The sequence below is a fragment of the Pecten maximus genome, chromosome 9 (genome assembly GCF_902652985.1).
Source record: "Pecten maximus chromosome 9, xPecMax1.1, whole genome shotgun sequence".
NCBI lineage: Eukaryota > Metazoa > Mollusca > Bivalvia > Pectinida > Pectinidae > Pecten > Pecten maximus.
Window position 1 is genome coordinate 42853125 of NC_047023.1, and position 22982 is coordinate 42876106.

At 36.0% G+C, this 22982-nt stretch overlaps 1 protein-coding gene across 2 annotated transcripts in view; it reads right to left on the reverse strand.

The window, feature by feature from the left end:
- LOC117335201 (C-myc promoter-binding protein-like) overlaps positions 1-22982 on the reverse strand; it is a 45361-nt gene that overhangs the window by 12491 nt on the left and 9888 nt on the right. For both annotated transcript variants that reach the window (XR_004534306.1, XM_033895187.1), the window contains exons 13-28: positions 22528-22609; positions 21981-22023; positions 20324-20464; positions 17671-17812; positions 16038-16183; positions 15505-15560; positions 15057-15119; positions 13823-13964; positions 13451-13491; positions 5088-5232; positions 4730-4858; positions 4153-4456; positions 3610-3786; positions 3183-3317; positions 1043-2383; positions 323-545 (exon numbers count right to left, since the gene is read on the reverse strand). Coding sequence is in view for 1 of the 2 variants with exons in the window: in XM_033895187.1 (XP_033751078.1) it covers positions 323-545; positions 1043-2383; positions 3183-3317; positions 3610-3786; positions 4153-4456; positions 4730-4858; positions 5088-5232; positions 13451-13491; positions 13823-13964; positions 15057-15119; positions 15505-15560; positions 16038-16183; positions 17671-17812; positions 20324-20464; positions 21981-22023; positions 22528-22609 (3310 nt within the window). In the remaining variant the exon portion in view is untranslated. The remainder of the gene's footprint in view (positions 1-322; positions 546-1042; positions 2384-3182; positions 3318-3609; positions 3787-4152; positions 4457-4729; positions 4859-5087; positions 5233-13450; positions 13492-13822; positions 13965-15056; positions 15120-15504; positions 15561-16037; positions 16184-17670; positions 17813-20323; positions 20465-21980; positions 22024-22527; positions 22610-22982) is intronic.

The window sequence follows — 22982 nt, forward strand, 5'->3', positions numbered from 1 at the left end:
CAAATGTATATATATGATGAAAAATCTTGAAATAAGATATCCATTTGTTTACAGAAAGCTGACTGACCTAGAGAAAACTCATACTCAAAATATTCGAGATTTTGCATTTTAAATATATTTTCTAAACTTTTGAATTTAAATATAATAGTAGCCAGTCTTCCATTTCATACTTCACTGTTTGTTTAGTGTAGTAGTAACTACACAAATAAGGAAATCCTGTATCAGATTTATGCCAGCAAACATGTTTTTAAATTACTGTTGCTGTCCTGGGGTCGGATAGCTTCAGCCTCTGTTATCTGTACCTACTAACTGGAAATCTTACATTGTGTTAAGATTGGAGTCATCTGCCAGCCAGCCACTCATGATTTCCTCATCATACAACAGAGATTTACATCGTGTGCAACGACAACAACTGCTGATTTCAGTCTCAATGGCGATGTCATTCAGCGACGGAGCCAAGCTGGCAAAATGGACTGATTTCTGCTCTCCGAATTCCTTCAGTGGAATATACTGCTCCATGAATGACGAAGATGGCAGGAAACTCCCTGAAATATTTCAAGTGAAGAGCTATACAGATTCCTACATGTGATACCCTGGTGTTGTGTTTTTAACCAATATCTAGATTTTGGCAAAATTAAAAAGAAATCAATGATATTGAGCCAACAAGAGTACCGCTGGTTGGAACAATAAACATGTATCCCAGTCTCATATGCAAATATACATAAATGAAAGCGACGTCAGAATCTCAAAATACTGAAACAGCATTTTTACTTCAATGTGGGAAACATCTTTTCAATATGCTGAATTAAGCATTAATACTGAAAAGTTTCACCAATACACAAACAAGGAAATCGTCAAAACAAATTAAGATGCAACTTAAGGGTGCACAACTACACAGGATTCAAAATCCTACTTAGTTTCATTCTTAGTAATTTGTTGAAAGTTGAGCGAGAAGATCCACACATATTAAAGATTAAGTACTATAAAAACCAAAACCAAAGTAGCTGTGATCAATGCTGTGTTGTGATTTTTGTACACATACCAACAGGCAATGCAGTAGCAGTATCTTTAGATTCATCGCGTGCATCACCACGCCGCAGGTCCCTGTCTGAACCCATGGCAGACTTCCTAGCGGGTACGTCCAGTGCCCCCTTGTGGTGCGGGTTTCCTTCCTCACTGTTTACACTGTCACAATCGCCTGTGTGTGACAGTGAGGTGTTTGACCCAGTTTTTGTTGGGGTGCTCATTGTCTGTTTTATCTCGCTGAACTTGTTTGCAAGAGCTCCAAATCCCATTTTTAATGCCCCACTCAATCGTTCGTTATGCTTTCTAAAGCTTCCAACTTTTCGAGGCCCATGGGAGTCTGGAGTTGTTGCTTGACTAGATTCTTCTTTCTCATCCAGGGAATCAGTAGATTTTTTTAAAGAAGATGATAGAGACTGTAAATAGCCTTTTACCGGCCAAAATCCACGCCCAGTTTTCTCTGTGTTGTCTAAAGATCCCGGAGAGCTATTTGTTCTTCCGATATCCATCAATCTCTTTCCTATTTTTCCCACAGGGGAGAGAGGTTGTGAACCAGTACTTGTGACACTGACAGCGTCTAAGCTCTGAGCAGATCCTAGGCTAAACGCATTCTTATTATCACTGTTGGATCTAGTTCTCCTTGCTTCACTAATATTGCACTCTTGAGCAGCGACACCAGAATTTGAAACAGGTTCATTAAAATCAAATTGATCACTAGATTCTGGCTGTGAACAAATCTCATATGGTTGTGACACACAATGTGAAAACGTCACATTAGTCTCGCTCGAAAATTTCGAAACAGAATCAGAAACAGGTATATTGGAATTTCCATCCATAAATAAGCCCAGGGGATCATTTGTGGTAACGGGGGTACCAATGGAATGTAGCACGGGGGACGGGTCAAGTGTCTCGGGTGCACTGACTGAATTAGACATGGAAGACGGTTTCATATCTATAGGTATGGACATGGGCCTAGCTGAACTAGTGCGAGTATCAGTGTTGTCACTGCCCTGTACACGACACTCGTCTAACACCACGCCACTATCCTTTGTGTCATCACTAGTCCTCATCTCATCAGACAATACACTATCTTCAGGTTTATCCAGCTCCACCTCAAATATGTCATCATCACTGCCCTTCCTTTCTAACTCATTGAATTTGAGGAAAAGCCTGTCCTCACCACTGACGTGCCGTGGCCGCCAATTCTCGCTGACACTTTGAGAGCGCGGCTTGTTGTAGTCCCCGGCACTTTTGTGTCTCTTTCTCTTGCCATTGTTATTATCTAAGGATATCTGTCTTTGGAATTCACTAGGTTTTATGTTTTCATTCACCATAATCAATCCAGTGGATGACAAACTCACTGAAATCAAGAAAGAATAATTTTCAAAGTATGCAAATATTTTTCAACAAGAGCCCCAGATAGCCTGTACCACAATTGAAAAATAAAAAAAAAAAAAAAAAAAAGGAAGAAAAACAGCATCATGGCAAAAATTATGGTAATGATGCAAACCAAGAATTTCATGGAATTGGATGTGTTGCCTGCGCAGAAAGCTGGTATTAATGCATATAAACAGATTTTCTATATCAAGTAATAGTGACCTTGACCTTTGACCTTCGGACCTGAAAAGCAATCCCAAGCAAGATTGGTGGTAAGGAAGATCTACATGAAGTTTGAGTTTGATCCGCCCAAGGAACTTGAGTTATCGCATGGAAACCTCTGTGCAGATGTCGTCGCAGACATAGTGATACCTATATATATCATCTGCTTTTTGCAGGTAACACAAAAATTGATCTACAGTTTCTATGGATTCTGTGTAAATATTTTTATTTTGAAAATATTTTTTCTAATATCTCATTTTTATTTGCCCTGTAGGGTCCAGTCCATCTGCCCCAACAATGCTTCAGGACAGTCTCAATTTAATCAAAATCCATCCTGCTGTTCTGGACTTATATTTAAAGAAAAAGTCAAAAATCATGTCATTGTTTTAACTGATCTTTCTTCATGTAAACATCTTAATTTCATTTCTAGTGTATTAATTCAAAACCAATAAATGAAATGCCAGGAACATTATCTACATTATTGCTTGAATGATAAGTAATGTCACTTTGTAAAGCGTGATCACTTTGGTTTTTATTACCTTCACCTAGATTAAACTTACTGAGACTGCCTTTCAATGTCTCGTGACTTCCTATACTGCCAATACTTCCCAGAGATTTCCGTACAATGCTTCCAACTCGTGATCGAAAGGCAACTGGGTCGGCGTCGCAGGCAGGAAAATCAATATCTTTCTTTCCTATAAAGGAATACACGTGGAAGTATTTGATATGAAGTCATTGATCTGTATCAAGTAGCCTTCAATTTGTTGTTAATATGTCATTGCTATGAAAGTTTGGATTAGGGTAGCAGGTATAATTTTGTGAAGGTTTTATTTAATCTATATTCACATTTAAAACTAAATCAGCAAATTCTTTCAATTCCAGTTCTAATACATGTATGTATACAAAATTTATAGATATGAAATGCATGCTGAAATCATAAAGTGACAATGAATAGAACTTATGAAACAAAATGTTTAAAGTGGGAACCTGATGTGCGAGCTGAGTTGTGTTTGCGTGGTAAACTGAAGCGGAGTGAGGGCTTTGTCTCCTTTCTGACTTTCCCGGTCTCTTCCTCCTCCTGGATGGTCATTTCCGTCACACTCTGTACAATGGTTTTTGCCTCATCATACGTCATGGAATTATAGCCGCGATCTGACACCATTTCTGTAAACATTTCACATTTAATAAAATCCTTTACAGTTCACCTCAAATTCTTGAAATATTTACTATTCTGGCTCAATTAAAAAGACTTGACAATTCACCAAGAATTCATGCAAAACTTGTAAATCAGTTGGAATTAATTAGGAGAGGTTGTTGTGTTTTGTTTATATTGAATTGAATATACATAATTAATTGAATTGCATACTGATATTTAATTTGAATGATAGAACTGGAAAAGAAATGTCTTCAAAAAAAAAAAAAAAAAAAAAAATCTTTTCATCATGTAAAATTTGATATTTTAACTTAAAATATATCCATATGTGATACAGAGTAAAATAAACAATTTCTATTGAACGAGTTTGATCCTACCTGAAGTAGCACTTTCCTCACTGATAGTTGATGTTGGAGCCTCACTGACGGTGCTCCCAGTGTCTGTGACCACTATATCTGACTTGATAATACTTTGTGGCTTCTCTCCCGGATCCTCCAGGAAACTGTCTATGCTAGTCCTACTAATCTGGTCATAGTCACTCCCCGAATTAGAACACAGCGACATACTTCGCCGACGGATGGCACGTCGGAATTGAGCAACACCAAATATCACATTCCGTACTTTTTTCCAAAGTACAGCTCCACGACTTCGGGAAGATGGCCAGGTTCCTTCAAAGACGGCCTGATATGTAAAGATAGACTGGTTATACAAGCATGAAATGATGGTGTGAGTAGAATAAAATTCATTTTAAAGGATCACCAGGTAGATATATTCCAGTAATATATATTAACGGTTAAAACTGGATCATTCTTTTACTGTATAACATGAGGATATCCATTTAACGAAACAAGAATTGGGTAGCAACAGATATACTAATCCTTTAACAGTTATAAAACTGTAGTCAGTTTTTACAGGAAACCACAAAAACAGATACTATGGTGTTTAGATACTTACCTTGTTATAATATCCATATGTTATGGCATTAGGGTGGACTCCGGCCATCTTCATCTGGGAATGGACCTTGACCGCTAATACTGGCATGTTATACTGACCACACAGCTGCAACATCACTCTGTAACATACCTGTCAAGAAAGGATATCATTTACGGTCAATTAATGTATTAAATACTCCTAATTATTCTATATAGTACGAGTTAAGTTCTCAACTACATGTATGTGATAACAATGACATAACATTTATATAAAATCTTAAGAAATATCTTCCAAATATCATCTGCATTTCCATAAATGACATTTGGTTACACCCATACAACAAGAATTTGTCCCTTTCTGAAAACCTATGGTGACTCACCTCATCGGGAGGTTGTAGTTTAGCCAGCTTCATTTTCTGCAGGACATCATAAGCTGCCTTCAGTGCCTTTTTTTTGGACGGACTAGCAGCCACATACGCAGGCAGGTGGATAAACCATAGACTGTAGCAGTGACTCAGCAAACACCTAGAAACAATACACATTGTATAGTAATGGTCACACTTCACTGATCACAATACACAGTGTATAGTAATGGTCACACTTCATCGGCCACAAAACACATTGTATAGTAATGGTCACAATTCATTGGACACAATACACATTGTATAGTAATGGTCATACTTCACTGGACACAATACACATTGTATAGTAATGGTCACACTTCATTGGACACAAAACACAGTGTATAGTAATGGTCACACTTCACCGGCCACAAAACACATTGTATAGTAATGGTCACACTTCATTGGACACAAAACACATTGTATAGTAATGGTCACACTTCATTGGACACAATACACATTGTATATTAATGGCCACACTTCATTGGACACAAAACACATTGTATAGTAATGGTCACACTTCATTGGACACAATACACATTGTATATTAATGGCCACACTTCACCGGCCACAAAACACATTGTATAGTAATGGTCACACTTCAATGGACATAGAACACATTGTATAGTAATGGTCACACTTCACCGGCCACAAAACACATTGTATAGTAATGGTCACACTTCACTGGACACCATACACATTTTATAGTAATGGTCACACTTCATTGGACATAAAACACATTGTATATTAATGGCCACACTTCATTGGACACAAAACACATTGTATAGTGATGGTCACACTTCACTGGACACCATACACATTGTATAGTAATGGTCACACTTCATTGGACATAGAACACATTGTATAGTAATGGCCACACTTCATTGGACACAATACACATTGTATACTAATGGTCACACTTCACTGGACACCATACACATTTTATAGTAATGGTCACACTTCATTGGACATAGAACACATTGTATAGTAATGGCCACACTTCATTGGACACAATACACATTGTATAGTAATGGTCACACTTCATTGGACACAAAACACATTGTATAGTAATGGTCACACTTCACTGGACACAATACACATTGTATAGCAGTGTTCCAGCTAGGTCGGGTTAGCAGGGCGCGGCGCCCTGCCCCTAATTCAAAGTTAGAAATGCGCCCCGCCCCTTTTCCTGTAGTACTGCCCTTTTTCTAAGTGTCATTGATGCTCATTTTGCCTCGTATACTCTAGATCCGATTTGCTGATGCCATGCAATATACAGTCAGCCAGTCAGTCACTAATTGGCCACCTATAACACCAGTCCCCTTACCTGTAGACCTTTATCCACGGTACTGATGGACGCTGCCCGAGGCAGAGATCGGTCAGCTGGGGATCGAGCTGGTGTTTTATAGATTCATTTAACCGTGACGAGTCGATAGGATCGGTTGGTAATCCAATTAAATCATGATCACGAAGGCTTTTTGAAGATGGACAAAGTAATGATAATGGATGGAAATGTTGTTTTACTTATGTAAACAACTTTTGACAAGACCGAAAAGAGCCGCACGTTTGTCGTAAAGTTATCCCATGAGCACGTGTGCAATTGGCGATCGATCTATATATCTTTGAAATTTTCTTCACATGACAACACGAAATCCTTCTGGTTTTAACCAAGCAACTTTTAAGTAAATGATCATGAGATCACTTTCCAGTGATTTTCCAGTGATCAAAATTAGCTTTCGGTTGATTTTATTTGATGAAGTTTGGCGGGACGCCGGAAATGGTTCGTTGTAAATGCAGATGTCGCAAATTCCTTGTTGGATTGACGGATTTCTATACAAAATGTTTATTTTTCATCAATAAATAAAGGACACATAAAAATATCTGCTTATGTGAATAATAGTTGCAAAAGTTTAGTTTATATTTTGTTATTTTCGTATCTGAAATGCCGACTCTGCATTAACTGCGGGTCATGTGATAGCCAAGTGAACACGGGGACCGTTTGTTTACGAGAGCAACGGAACAAATGTTTGATCAGAAACTTGCGAATCATGATCGGCCCTTATTCGTTTACCATTTCTTATAATTAATTCAAGAAAATGTTAACTTGCTATAAATTCCTGATTTTAGTTTACCGTTATTTCTAAAAAGTCTAAAGTGAAAGTAAAAATTTACCGCCGCTTAAAAGATAACTGTTACATCGCAGTTATTTGGACGAAGTTTATTCAGATATTAAATAATATAATTTCTTTTACTTAATCATTTTTTTCTCGTATATGCTTGATCACCTTTTCTCTTTTGCTCTATAATATCTTCACTTACAATTAGTCGTCTTACAATCACAACGGACAGACTAACTTCTGGTTGAAAATATCGCTCTGTTGACTATAATCTGATAGTAACTTTTTGATTGGACGTAATTATCGTATATATATATGGATTCTCTCAATACACCCTTAAATTGAAATAATGCTAATATCATTTTATTTTTGAATTACTCTAGGTCATAACTTTTACCATCAAAATTTAAAACAATATTTGAAGAATAAAGAGAAGAAAGAAGACATTTTTACACACAAACAAAATAATAAAAAAAAAATCAACAGATTTCTATTTGTCTCTATGAATCAGGTCATATGTAATGCATGGATGTACTTAAATTGTCCTGTAAAATAAGGTAGAAGATAGATAGGCCCGGAAAAAATGTCGCGCACAAAAATGCCCTTTTTTTAGGCAGCGCCCTGCCCTTTTCAAATCCTAGCTGGAACACTGTATAGTAATGGCCACACTTCATTGGACACAAAACACATTGTATAGTAATGGTCACACTTCATTGGACACAAAACACATTGTATAGTAATGGTCACACTTCATTGGACACAATACACATTGTATAGTAATGGCCACACTTCATTGGACACAAAACACATTGTATAGTAATGGTCACACTTCATTGGACACAAAACACATTTTATAGTAATGGTCACACTTCATTGGACACAATACACATTGTATAGTAATGGTCACACTTCACTGGACACAATACACATTGTATAGTAATGGTCACACTTCATTGGTCACAAAACACATTGTATAGTAATGGTCACACTTCATTGGACACAAAACACATTGTATATTAATGGCCACACTTCACTGGTCACAATACACATTGTATAGTAATGGTCACACTTCATTGGACACAAAACACATTGTATAGTAATGGTCACAATTCATTGGACACAATACACATTGTGTAGTTATGGTCACACTTCACTGGTCACAATACACATTGTATAGTAATGGTCACACTTCATTGGACACAAAACACATTGTATAGTAATGGTCACACTTCACTTGACACCATACACATTTTATAGTAATGGCCACACTTCATTGGACACAAAACACATTGTATACTAATGGTCACACTTCAATGGACATAGAACACATTGTATAGTTATGGTCACACTTCACTGGACACAATATACATTGTATAGTAATGGTCACACTTCATTGGACACAAAACACATTGTATATTAATGGCCACACTTCATTGGACATAAAACACATTGTATAGTAATGGCCACACTTCATTGGACACAATACACATTGTATAGTAATGGTCACACTTCATTGGACACAATACACATTGTATAGTTATGGTCACACATCATTGGACACAATACACATTGTATAGTAATGGCCACACTTCATTGGACACAATACACATTGTATACTAATGGTCACACTTCACTGGACACCATACACATTTTATAGTAATGGTCACACTTCATTGGACATAGAACACATTGTATAGTAATGGCCACACTTCATTGGACACAATACACATTGTATAGTAATGGTCACACTTCATTGGACACAAAACACATTGTATAGTAATGGTCACACTTCACTGGACACAATACACATTGTATAGCAGTGTTCCAGCTAGGTCGGGTTAGCAGGGCGCGGCGCCCTGCCCCTAATTCAAAGTTAGAAATGCGCCCCGCCCCTTTTCCTGTAGTACTGCCCTTTTTCTAAGTGTCATTGATGCTCATTTTGCCTCGTATACTCTAGATCCGATTTGCTGATGCCATGCAATATACAGTCAGCCAGTCAGTCACTAATTGGCCACCTATAACACCAGTCCCCTTACCTGTAGACCTTTATCCACGGTACTGATGGACGCTGCCCGAGGCAGAGATCGGTCAGCTGGGGATCGAGCTGGTGTTTTATAGATTCATTTAACCGTGACGAGTCGATAGGATCGGTTGGTAATCCAATTAAATCATGATCACGAAGGCTTTTTGAAGATGGACAAAGTAATGATAATGGATGGAAATGTTGTTTTACTTATGTAAACAACTTTTGACAAGACCGAAAAGAGCCGCACGTTTGTCGTAAAGTTATCCCATGAGCACGTGTGCAATTGGCGATCGATCTATATATCTTTGAAATTTTCTTCACATGACAACACGAAATCCTTCTGGTTTTAACCAAGCAACTTTTAAGTAAATGATCATGAGATCACTTTCCAGTGATTTTCCAGTGATCAAAATTAGCTTTCGGTTGATTTTATTTGATGAAGTTTGGCGGGACGCCGGAAATGGTTCGTTGTAAATGCAGATGTCGCAAATTCCTTGTTGGATTGACGGATTTCTATACAAAATGTTTATTTTTCATCAATAAATAAAGGACACATAAAAATATCTGCTTATGTGAATAATAGTTGCAAAAGTTTAGTTTATATTTTGTTATTTTCGTATCTGAAATGCCGACTCTGCATTAACTGCGGGTCATGTGATAGCCAAGTGAACACGGGGACCGTTTGTTTACGAGAGCAACGGAACAAATGTTTGATCAGAAACTTGCGAATCATGATCGGCCCTTATTCGTTTACCATTTCTTATAATTAATTCAAGAAAATGTTAACTTGCTATAAATTCCTGATTTTAGTTTACCGTTATTTCTAAAAAGTCTAAAGTGAAAGTAAAAATTTACCGCCGCTTAAAAGATAACTGTTACATCGCAGTTATTTGGACGAAGTTTATTCAGATATTAAATAATATAATTTCTTTTACTTAATCATTTTTTTCTCGTATATGCTTGATCACCTTTTCTCTTTTGCTCTATAATATCTTCACTTACAATTAGTCGTCTTACAATCACAACGGACAGACTAACTTCTGGTTGAAAATATCGCTCTGTTGACTATAATCTGATAGTAACTTTTTGATTGGACGTAATTATCGTATATATATATGGATTCTCTCAATACACCCTTAAATTGAAATAATGCTAATATCATTTTATTTTTGAATTACTCTAGGTCATAACTTTTACCATCAAAATTTAAAACAATATTTGAAGAATAAAGAGAAGAAAGAAGACATTTTTACACACAAACAAAATAATAAAAAAAAATCAACAGATTTCTATTTGTCTCTATGAATCAGGTCATATGTAATGCATGGATGTACTTAAATTGTCCTGTAAAATAAGGTAGAAGATAGATAGGCCCGGAAAAAATGTCGCGCACAAAAATGCCCTTTTTTTAGGCAGCGCCCTGCCCTTTTCAAATCCTAGCTGGAACACTGTATAGTAATGGCCACACTTCATTGGACACAAAACACATTGTATAGTAATGGTCACACTTCATTGGACACAAAACACATTGTATAGTAATGGTCACACTTCATTGGACACAATACACATTGTATAGTAATGGCCACACTTCATTGGACACAAAACACATTGTATAGTAATGGTCACACTTCATTGGACACAAAACACATTGTATAGTAATGGTCACACTTCATTGGACACAATACACATTGTATAGTAATGGTCACACTTCACTGGACACAATACACATTGTATAGTAATGGTCACACTTCATTGGTCACAAAACACATTGTATAGTAATGGTCACACTTCATTGGACACAAAACACATTGTATATTAATGGCCACACTTCACTGGTCACAATACACATTGTATAGTAATGGTCACACTTCATTGGACACAAAACACATTGTATAGTAATGGTCACAATTCATTGGACACAATACACATTGTGTAGTTATGGTCACACTTCACTGGTCACAATACACATTGTATAGTAATGGTCACACTTCATTGGACACAAAACACATTGTATAGTAATGGTCACACTTCACTTGACACCATACACATTTTATAGTAATGGCCACACTTCATTGGACACAAAACACATTGTATACTAATGGTCACACTTCAATGGACATAGAACACATTGTATAGTTATGGTCACACTTCACTGGACACAATATACATTGTATAGTAATGGTCACACTTCATTGGACACAAAACACATTGTATATTAATGGCCACACTTCATTGGACATAAAACACATTGTATAGTAATGGCCACACTTCATTGGACACAATACACATTGTATAGTAATGGTCACACTTCATTGGACACAATACACATTGTATAGTTATGGTCACACATCATTGGACACAATACACATGGTATAGTTATGGTCACACTTCATTGGACACAATACACATTGTATAGTTATGGTCACACTTCATTGGACACAATACAAATTGTACAGTAATGGTCATACTTCATCTAATACGCATTGTAAAGTAATGGTCACACTTCATTGGACACAATACACCTTGTATAGTTATGGTCACACTTCATTGGACACAATACAAATTGTATAGTAATACTGTAATAGTCATACTTCATTAAATAATACAAAGTCAGTACACAAACACAATACATGTCAGTATAGCAAGTGTTAATGACATGTCTCACCTGTCCCACTTTGTCAGTATAGTAAGTGTTAATGACATGTCTCACCTGTACGACTGTCAGTATAGTAAGTGTTAATGACATGTCTCACCTGTACGACTGTCAGTATAGTAAGTGTTAATGACATGTTTCACCTGTACCACTGTCGGTATAGTAAGTGTTAATGACATGTCTCACCTGTACGACTGTCAGTATAGTAAGTGTTAATGACATGTCTCACCTGTACCACTCTGTCAGTATAGTAAGTGTTAATGACATGTCTCACCTGTACCACTGTCGGTATAGTAAGTGTTAATGACATGTCTCACCTGTCCCACTTTGTCAGTATAGTAAGTGTTAATGACATGTCTCACCTGTACCACTCTGTCAGTATAGTAAGTGTTAATGACATGTCTCACCTGTACGACGGTCAGTATAGTAAGTGTTAATGACATGTTTCACCTGTACCACTGTCGGTATAGTAAGTGTTAATGACATGTCTCACCTGTACCACTCTGTCAGTATAGTAAGTGTTAATGACATGTCTCACCTGTACCACTCTGTCAGTATAGTAAGTGTTAATGACATGTCTCACCTGTACCACTCTGTCAGTATAGTAAGTGTTAATGACATGTCTCACCTGTACCACTCTGTCAGTATAGTAAGTGTTAATGACATGTCTCACCTGTACGACGGTCAGTATAGTAAGTGTTAATGACATGTTTCACCTGTACCACTGTCGGTATAGTAAGTGTTAATGACATGTCTCACCTGTACCACTCTGTCAGTATAGTAAGTGTTAATGACATGTCTCACCTGTACCACTCTGTCAGTACAGTAAGTGTTAATGACATGTCTCACCTGTACGACGGTCAGTATAGTAAGTGTTAATGACATGTTTCACCTGTACCACTGTCGGTATAGTAAGTGTTAATGACATGTCTCACCTGTACCACTGTCGGTATAGTAAGTGTTAATGACATGTCTCACCTGTACGACTGTCAGTATAGTAAGTGTTAATGACATGTCTCACCTGTACGACTGTCAGTATAGTAAGTGTTAATGACATGTCTCACCTGTACGACTGTCAGTATAGTAAGTGTTAATGACATGTTTCACCTGTACCACTGTCGGTATAGTAAGTGTTAATGACATGTCTCACCTGTACGACTGTCAGTATAGTAAGTGTTAATGACATGTCTCACCTGTACGACTGTCAGTATAGTAAGTGTTAATGACATGTCTCACCTGTACCACTCTGTCAGTATAGTAAGTGTTAATGACATGTCTCACCTGTACCACTCTGTCAGTATAGTAAGTGTTAATGACATGTCTCACCTGTACGACTGTCAGTATAGTAAGTGTTAATGACATGTTTCACCTGTACCACTGTCGGTATAGTAAGTGTTAATGACATGTCTCACCTGTCCCACTTTGTCAGTATAGTAAGTGTTAATGACATGTTTCACCTGTACGACTGTCAGTATAGTAAGTGTTAATGACATGTTTCACCTGTACCACTGTCGGTATAGTAAGTGTTTAAATATTTTAAACCTACTTTGCCCAGAGCATAGGATCAGTCGAGTTCTGAACAGCATTCTAAAACAAAGAAACAATATATAGTCCAGTTGAGTCCAACAGATCAGACAACAATAAAACATGTCTATATCATCTCATCTTTTACTTATATCAAATTGTTTCTGTTATCCTGGAGGCTTAAAATATCAAATTACGTTAATATCTATCAAGTCAATCTCAGTAGCATTTTCAAAGTATGTATAAATACTGTATGGTAACATCACCCAATCATCTTCATAGATATGAAACCTCAATCTAAAATGATCTGCTATTGAAAAATGGGCATACAAATCCCTGATATGTCCTGATAAAGACTGTTGATGGTGTTGCAGGACCAGTTTTTGATACTGACCTTCTGCGCTGTCCTCACTTCCTGTTTAGTTCGGCGTGAGATTGGGCTGTTTGGACATACAGGACCTTTGGTAGGGAGAGATAACTCCGACACATTTTTCTTCATGAACAACTCGTGCTTCAGCTCTGGGAATCCGTTGTAACTGTAAAGTATTAAAAAAGTTGTTCTTATATTGAAGAATGTTCTGCTACATCCTCGAGTGATGTGAACATTCTATCCTAGTGAGTAAGTAACAAATTTTCCAGGATCTACATCTTTGTGTCTGTTACAGCAGGTTGACCATGTCTACTCTCTCTTGTTGGTACTCCAGTGATGGTATATCCAATTTTCGCAGTCATATGTAAAATTTCTTAGGTGTGGCACAGGTTTAATGGCACAACACCAGACATATTCCAATATTTAATTTACTCTTCTTATGACAAATAAACCAGACAGATGAGCAGAATTCCAGGTGTGGTTGTAAAAACGATATGTAAAGGTTGGAGAAAATTTCTTCACCTATATACTTAAATGCTTTGAAGATTAAGAAGACCATCCTATTTGCTTTCTTGGCATGAATGTTGACGTTGTTTTCTAACTTCAGGTAGCAATCAAAGCTGATTCAAAGGTCCTTTTCTGTTAGTACAATTAATCCTACCCAGTCTCAATCGCTATAGGACATAACTGAGCACAACAGCCTGTGAATCACAGGCTTGGGTTTGTATAGACACAGAACAATTTATAACTCCCATAAAAATAGGTGTCATCAATTGAAAACCTTTAACACTACTTATTACATTATGTTTGTCCTTGTTTCTGCTAATGTTTCAGTTATCACACAAATGTGAAGTGTCATGGTCGTTTTATTGATTCGAGATAAAATTTATATATGGTGGAACATATCTGTACCCTGGAGCCTACTACTGGGGTAACATACCTGTACTTGAGCCCTGAGGCCAATTTGATTTGCACCTTTCAAGGAAGAGAAGCCTTCTCAGAAGATCGTATTCCGGTATATGTAAATCAAGTAAACCGGAAGAACATAACCCAAAACAAAGAAGTTTTAAAGATTTCTCAAACACTGTAACACAAACCTGTGCATGTATGTGCCATACATCCTTCTCTAGTGAAACTCATCACTCCGCATGACCAACACTTAAACATGGTCGCCACCATCTTGGAAGATAAATCTTCCAGCTTTGAGATGGAATGCAAATTGAGTTGGCCTCGGGAGCCTATAACTGGTGTAACATACCTGTACTTGACCCCTTCAGGAAGTCCTACTGGCTCAGGAGGCAGGATAAACACTGTTCTCTCACTATAACAGAATTACAGAAAAGTCCTTATACAAGGCACAGTAGAATGCTACCCTTACCCAACTACGGACGTAAAATGTTGTCAAGAGATCTCAGAGAATGCTACCATTACCCAACTACGGATGTAAAATGTTGTCAGAGATCTCAGGTACATTCTACTTATTGTTTTTTCCCCTAATAGCAAGAAGAGTTCCAAAGATAATTCTCCAAAATAACTAAAGCATTGTCATTGCATTACTTTTCCATAAAAAATATTGATTGAAGAATATATTCAAAGAATGAATATAAAATATTAAGAGTTAACAGTAAGATAATAAATTATATTTTACTCCAATGAATGTTTATGTTATGAATTCAGGTTATCAGATTACTGAAAACTGCTCTTACCTGTTTTGAGAATCATCAATTTCTATTAGTTTGGGTTCTTCTTTTGTTTCATCCACCTGAAATAAAATTATCTAAACATTATTCTCTGAATCTGTTTTAGAAAAGGAGATTTAGGTAAAGGGTGTACTTCACATCTTCCACAAGAACAAACACAAAGTACATCAGCAGATAATGTTTCCCCAGCAATGTTGGATAGTCTGCCGGGGTCGGGGAAGCTCTGAGGTCTCTTCCAGCCAACTATCTACTCAATGCGATGATTCAAAGTTCAAAGTTCAAAAAACAAGAACCACCAACGTAAGTAATTTAACAGTACCATATAATAAGAAAAAATTTCTCCTGCATCCAGCTAGCTTAGAATTCCCTATTTTCTGGAGTCCTAAAGTGGATATATTTCACTGGAATAACCATCAGCAGATTATGTTTAAGTTTTAATATGGTCAAATTAAAGCTTCATTAACAACTTCTGAAGAAAACTACTGAATGTTTTCCTCTGACATGATGAGTAAATTTCTGAAACAAAACTGCTCACAAACCTTTTCTGTACATTCATCAAAGAAAGCAAGACTGGCATCTTTGTCCGATACAAAAGATCGCTCCTCGATGAATCTGATGAACGTCTGAGTTTTTGTTAGCTGGCCGTAGAACTTCATATTGGCTTTGTCTCTACTCTTCAAGAACCCTGAAGGAAAGAAAAAATGTTTAAAGCACTTTATAAAGAGTAATGTAATGAGGCATAATTATATGTCTTAGCCACTCCACTTTTACACTATAGCAAGTATTAAGTAAACTCCAGTATACATTAAAATTCCCCCAAACAACCAAACAAGGTCCACATTATAAAGTGATAGCATGGAAGCACCCTGTATACATTACAACCATGTTTAAATACTTATGTATTGCAAAACAAAAATCAAATTTCGCAAAATCACTAATCCTCAAAATTCACCCAACATTTTTACCTAAAAATTAACACTTCCTAAAAAGTGACAAGCAAATAAATCAATTTATATCATAGAATTCCTCCCAATTTGGCTATAAACTAATTCATAAAACAATTGAAGAAGCAATGAAGATTTTGTATTAATTTCTCAAAATCTAAGGTTTTCAACCCAAAAATACAGCAAAATATTAAAATTCATGTAATGTGTGTTAGATGTCCATACTACAATACAACTATATTTCAGGTTTGGTTTGAATAACATTGACAATTTTTGAGAAACAGAGCTGAACACAAAACTTCAAAGTCCAGATTCCTAGCATCCCTAACTTGCCGTCACTGACCATAAATTCTGATTAATATTCTGTAAATGAAGGATGTGTTGGAATGTTCGCTAGGGGTGAAACGGTACACTTTCAGCTCGGTTTGGTACGTATTGCGGTATAGTGTTGACAGTTCGGTTTTTTCGGTTCGTTTTATTTTAAGATATATAAACCAAAATACAAATAGATGAATAGCTGACGTTGAATATATGTAAAACAAATTCGGCAAGTAGCTGCCGTCACATCCTTTATCTGAAACCAAAATGTTTCTATACGGAAGATCGATAGGAAGCCAGGGAATCTCTCAGCACTAGCGCCATTTTCCCATAAAAATATTGCTTTAATGTAAGGCCTTTTTCGATTGGGGCTCATCAAATTCGCTTGACCAATCAGAAACCAGCCTTTGTATATATCGTCGGTCTACCTTCCCCGGCGCATAGTGAAATAGACACCCATATAAAAATTTACCACTCACGGTGCATGTACTGTAATTTGCCGTCGCTATACTGTGTACCGAACCAAAAGAAAAGTATTGTGGTTCAGTTACACCGCGGAAAACCAGTTCACCCCTAATGTACGCTAGACTTAAACTTTTTGAGCAACAGATCTAAATGCAAATCTTTAAAAGTGAAATGTTGCCACCTCCACTGACAGAAGAATAACACACACCGGTCTTATTTTTTGTGACTTTTAATCACAAGCATGACAAAAATCATCATTATAAGACATATGTTTGTTTTATAAACACTTCCATGGTAAAAGTTGATAAGGCCTCTGAATGTGATCATTATCAATTATTTAGTAGATCACAAACCATTTTCAGTAAACTTAATTTCAGCTACACTTAATCTTTACCTTTAACCTTTCTAGGACGACTAAACTTTACAGGACAAATCCATTACAAACCTTGCATGTCGAAGAGTGATGTCGTGTCGGTCGTACTTTGAGTTGGAGCATGTGTGATAGGCTTTAGGAATTGTTTGTAACCCTTTAAAATGCAGGCCATGAACCGTAGGAAGGCCTCCTGTATCTGCAATTCCATCAGTGTCTGAAATACAATGAGTAACGAAGTTAGGTTTGGTTGAATCTGTAGTGAATTGCTGTGCATAATGGTATGATCACGATGGAATAACTACAGAAATTACCTGTAAGCTAGTAAGCTACCAGCTTAATAATAAAACCCTGGATAAAGATGAAACATAAGTGCTTATCTTAACCATCTCGTTCTCTGTCAATTGCATTGATCAGAATAAATGTCTAACACTCTGTATCTTTATCTCAAAATTTCAGACTGAATCATTCTGTATCATTGTTTAATATTCTGTATTTTATCTAGACAGTGTAGACAGAATCATTGTCTGATATTCTGTATCTTTATCTAGACAGTTTAGACTGAATCATTGTCTGGTATTCTGTATCTTTATCTAGACAGTTTAGACAGAATCATTGTCTAATATTCTGTATCTTTATCTAGACAGTCTAGACAGAATCATTGTCTAATATTCTGTATCTTTTTCTAGACAGGTTAGACTGAATCATTGCCCTAATCTCTGTATCTTTATCTAGACAGTTTAGACTGAATCATTGTCTGGTATTCTGTATCTTTATCTAGACAGTTTAGACGGAATCATTGTATAATATTCTGTATCTTTATCTAGACAGAATCATTGTCTAATACTCTGTATCTTTATCTAGACAGTTTAGACAGAATCATTGTCTGATATTCTGTATCTTTATCTAGACAGTTTAGACTAAATCATTGTCAGATATTCTGTATCTTTATCTAGACAGTTTAGACAGAATCATTGTCTGATATTCTGTATCTTTATCTAGACAGTTTAGACTAAAGTATTGCCCTATTCTCTGTATCTTTATCTAGACTGAATCATTGTCTAATATTCTGTATCTTTATCTAGACAGTTTAGACAGAATCATTGTATGATATTCTGTATCTTTATCTAGACAGTTTAGACTAAATCATTGTCTAATATTCTGTATCTTTATCTAGACTGAATCATTGTATAATATTCTGTATCTTTATCTAGACAGTTTAGACTGAATCATTGTATAATATTCTGTATCTTTATCTAGACAGAATCATTGTATAATATTCTGTATCTTTATCTAGACAGTTTAGACAGAATCATTGTGTAATATTCTGTATCTTTATCTAGACAGTTTAGACTGAATCATTGTCTAATATTCTGTATCTTTATCTAGACAGAATCATTGTATAATATTCTGTATCTTTATCTAGACAGTTTAGACAGAATCATTGTCTGATATTCTGTATCTTTATCTAGACAGTTTAGACGGAATCATTGTATAATATTCTGTATCTTTATCTTGACAGTTTAGACTAAATCATTATCAGATATTCTGTATCTTTATCTAGACAGTTTAGACTGAATCATTGTGTAATAATCTGTATCTTTATCTAGACAGAATCATTGTATAATATTCTGTATCTTTATCTAGACAGTTTAGACAGAATCATTGTCTGATATTCTGTATCTTTATCTAGACAGTTTAGACGGAATCATTGTATAATATTCTGTATCTTTATCTAGACAGTTTAGACTAAATCATTGTCAGATATTCTGTATCTTTATCTAGACAGTTTAGACAGAATCATTGTCTAATATTCTGTATCTTTATCTAGACAGTTTAGACAGAATCATTGTCTAATATTTATCTAGACAGTTTAGACGGAATCATTGTGTAATATTCTGTATCTTTATCTAGACAGTTTAGACTGAATCATTGTCTGATATTCTGTATCTTTATCTAGACAGTGTAGACTGAATCATTGTATAATATTCTGTATCTTTATCTAGACAGTTTAGACTGAATCATTGTATAATATTCTGTATCTTTATCTAGACAGTTTAGACAGAATCATTGTATGATATTCTGTATCTTTATCTAGACAGGTTAGACTGAATCATTGTCTGATATTCTGTATTTTATCTAAACAGTGTAGACAGAATCATTGTCTGATATTCTGTATCTTTATCTAGACAGTTTAGACTGAATCATTGTGTAATAATCTGTATCTTTATCTAGACAGTTTAGACTGAATCATTGTATGATATTCTGTATCTTTATCTAGACAGGTTAGACTGAATCATTGTCTGATATTCTGTATCTTTATCTAGACAGTTTAGACAGAATCATTGTATAATATTCTGTATCTTTTTCTAGACAGAATCATTGTCTAATACTCTGTATCTTTATCTAGACAGTTTAGACAGAATCATTGTCTAATATTCTGTATCTTTATCTAGACAGTTTAGACTGAATCATTGTATAATATTCTGTATCTTTTTCTAGACAGTTTAGACAGAATCATTGTCAGATATTCTGTATCTTTATCTAGACAGGTTAGACTGAATCATTGTATAATATTCTGTATCTTTATCTAGACAGTTTAGACTGAATCATTGCCCTATTCTCTGTATCTTTATCTAGACAATTTAGACTGAATCATTGCCCTATATTCTGTATCTTTATCTAGACAATTTAGACTGAATCATTGTCTGATATCTGGTATGTATACCTCTTTGCGTTTGCGTTTGAAGTCATGATCTATGGGAGCCATTTCCAGTGAGATTTCATCAATGCTGTGTGTGTGAGATCGCTGGGCACACAACTCATCAAACAGTCGATGTAGGGTGTTGTACAAGACCTTGGCAGCTTTCTGTAAAATCAGAAGTCATATAAAGTAGAATGGATTCCCAACAATTCTCTTCTTTATAGCACAATTTGGTACCAGAGCCATTTCTTTTTTTCTAGATAGTAGTGTGACATTATTTCAATACAAAGATGATATCTTAAAAAAATGTTTTGTACAAATGCTACATCGTTTTTACTCAATGTCAATATTGCACAGCAAATGGCCTGTATAATATCATAAACCTCTTTAAAAAAATCTAATTCCAAGAGAAAATATGATTTGTTTTAATGTGGAACTGGCGATCACATTACATTGCTAGTGAAACAGATGATACACTGGTGGTAGACATATTTCATTTGATATTGTAACTACAAAATCTGTAAGACATGAATCGCTCCAATGTAACATTGTGTCCAGTGTACAATGGGTCAAAGGTAACTCAGAGGTGACATTTCACCCTTTAACCTTGACCGATGAACACCATAATGTGATCAAGTGTAGACTTTGATGTTACACACTACCGGTAACTCAGAGGTGACATATCACCCTTTAACTTTGACCGATGAACACCATAATGTGATCAAGTGTAGACCTTGATGTTACACACTACCGGTAACTCAGTCGTGACATTTCACCCTTTAACCTTGACCGATGAACACCATAATGTGATCAAGTGTAGACCTTGATGTTACACACTACCGGTAACTCAGTGGTGACATTTCACCCTTTAACCTTGACCGATGAACACCATAATGTGATCAAGTGTAGACTTTGATGTTACACACTACCGGTAACTCAGTGGTGACATTTCACCCTTTAACCTTGACCGATGAACACCATAATGTGATCAAGTGTAGACTTTGATGTTACACACTACCGGTAACTCAGAGGTGACATTTCACCCTTTAACCTTGACCGATGAACACCATAATGTGTTCAAGTGTAGACTTTGATGTTACACACTACCGGTAACTCAGAGGTGACATTTCACCCTTTAACCTTGACCGATGAACACCATAATGTGTTCAAGTGTAGAACTTAATGTTACACACTACCGGTAACTCAGAGGTGACATTTCACCCTTTAACCTTGACCGATGAACACCATAATGTGATCAAGTGTAGAACTTGATGTTACACACTACTGGTAACTCAGAGGTGACATTTCACCCTTTAACCTTGACCGATGAACACCATAATGTGTTCAAGTGTAGACTTTGATGTTACACACTACCGGTAACTCAGAGGTGACATTTCACCCTTTAACCTTGACCGATGAACACCATAATGTGTTCAAGTGTAGAACTTAATGTTACACACTACCGGTAACTCAGAGGTGACATTTCACCCTTTAACCTTGACCGATGAACACCATAATGTGATCAAGTGTAGAACTTGATGTTACACACTACCCAGTAAGATGTAAATATAAACCAAACCTTCCTAACATTAAGGTGAGAATTACAGCTGTCATCAATGTCACCCTGTAAAGTCTCTGTTTCCTTTTCTTATTTCACCAGCTAAAATAAGACATATCTTACCTTTGGGAATTGCTTGTAGGTGACATTCTTTTTGTCATCAGGACTGAAATATACAATACATAGTAAGTTAGTGTTTATTTACTTATCACTTTTAGTTTACTTATATTTCAAAAGTCTAAACTGAGGTGAAGGTTACAATCACACAAATTATAATCTAGCAGAATTCTTTTATTTGTGAAACAGAATAACTCACGGGTTGTAATGAATCTGACACATATTAAAGACTGATGGAGAAGTATCTCTAAACTCCAAACTCAGAATAACTCACGGGTTGTAATGAATCTGATACATACTAGAGACTGTGAGAGAAGTATCTCTAAACTCCAAACTCAGAATAACTCATGGGTTGTAATGAATCTGACACATTCTGGAGACTGATGGAGAAGTATCTCTAAACTCCAAACTCAGAATAACTCACGGGTTGTTATGAATCTGACTCATACTAGAGACTGATGGAGAAGTATCTCTAAACTCCAAACTCAGAATAACTCACGGGTTGTAATGAATCTGATATACTGAAGACTGTAAAAGAAGTGTCTTTACTTACAGAAATATTGCTATGGTATCTAGATCAACACAGATCACTTCGGGTGGTGGATCATACAGATCAAAGTAGCGAGTGTCCACACCTATAACAAAATACAAATTCTACAACATGCCAGGATATGATCATATTCACTCTGTGCATTCTTTATCAGACTCATAAATATATAAACAGCAAGCACCTGGTACTGAAATTAGCAATAGTGATTTGTAGGATAATTTTTATAACGTTCATTTGATATTATGGAGTATAATTTTTGTGTTTATGTTGGAAAGTGATTTTAAAGTATTATAATAAAGTTGTGATCCCGCTATTTTCAGATCATTAGCTATTTTTAATATATATATAGACATTAAGTTTTGTGTTGAATATTGATTTTTTTTTTTTTTAATTTCCTTTTCAGCAATCTGAAATGCATCAATTTGAGGAATATCTGTTCTGATCAACGATGACTACAT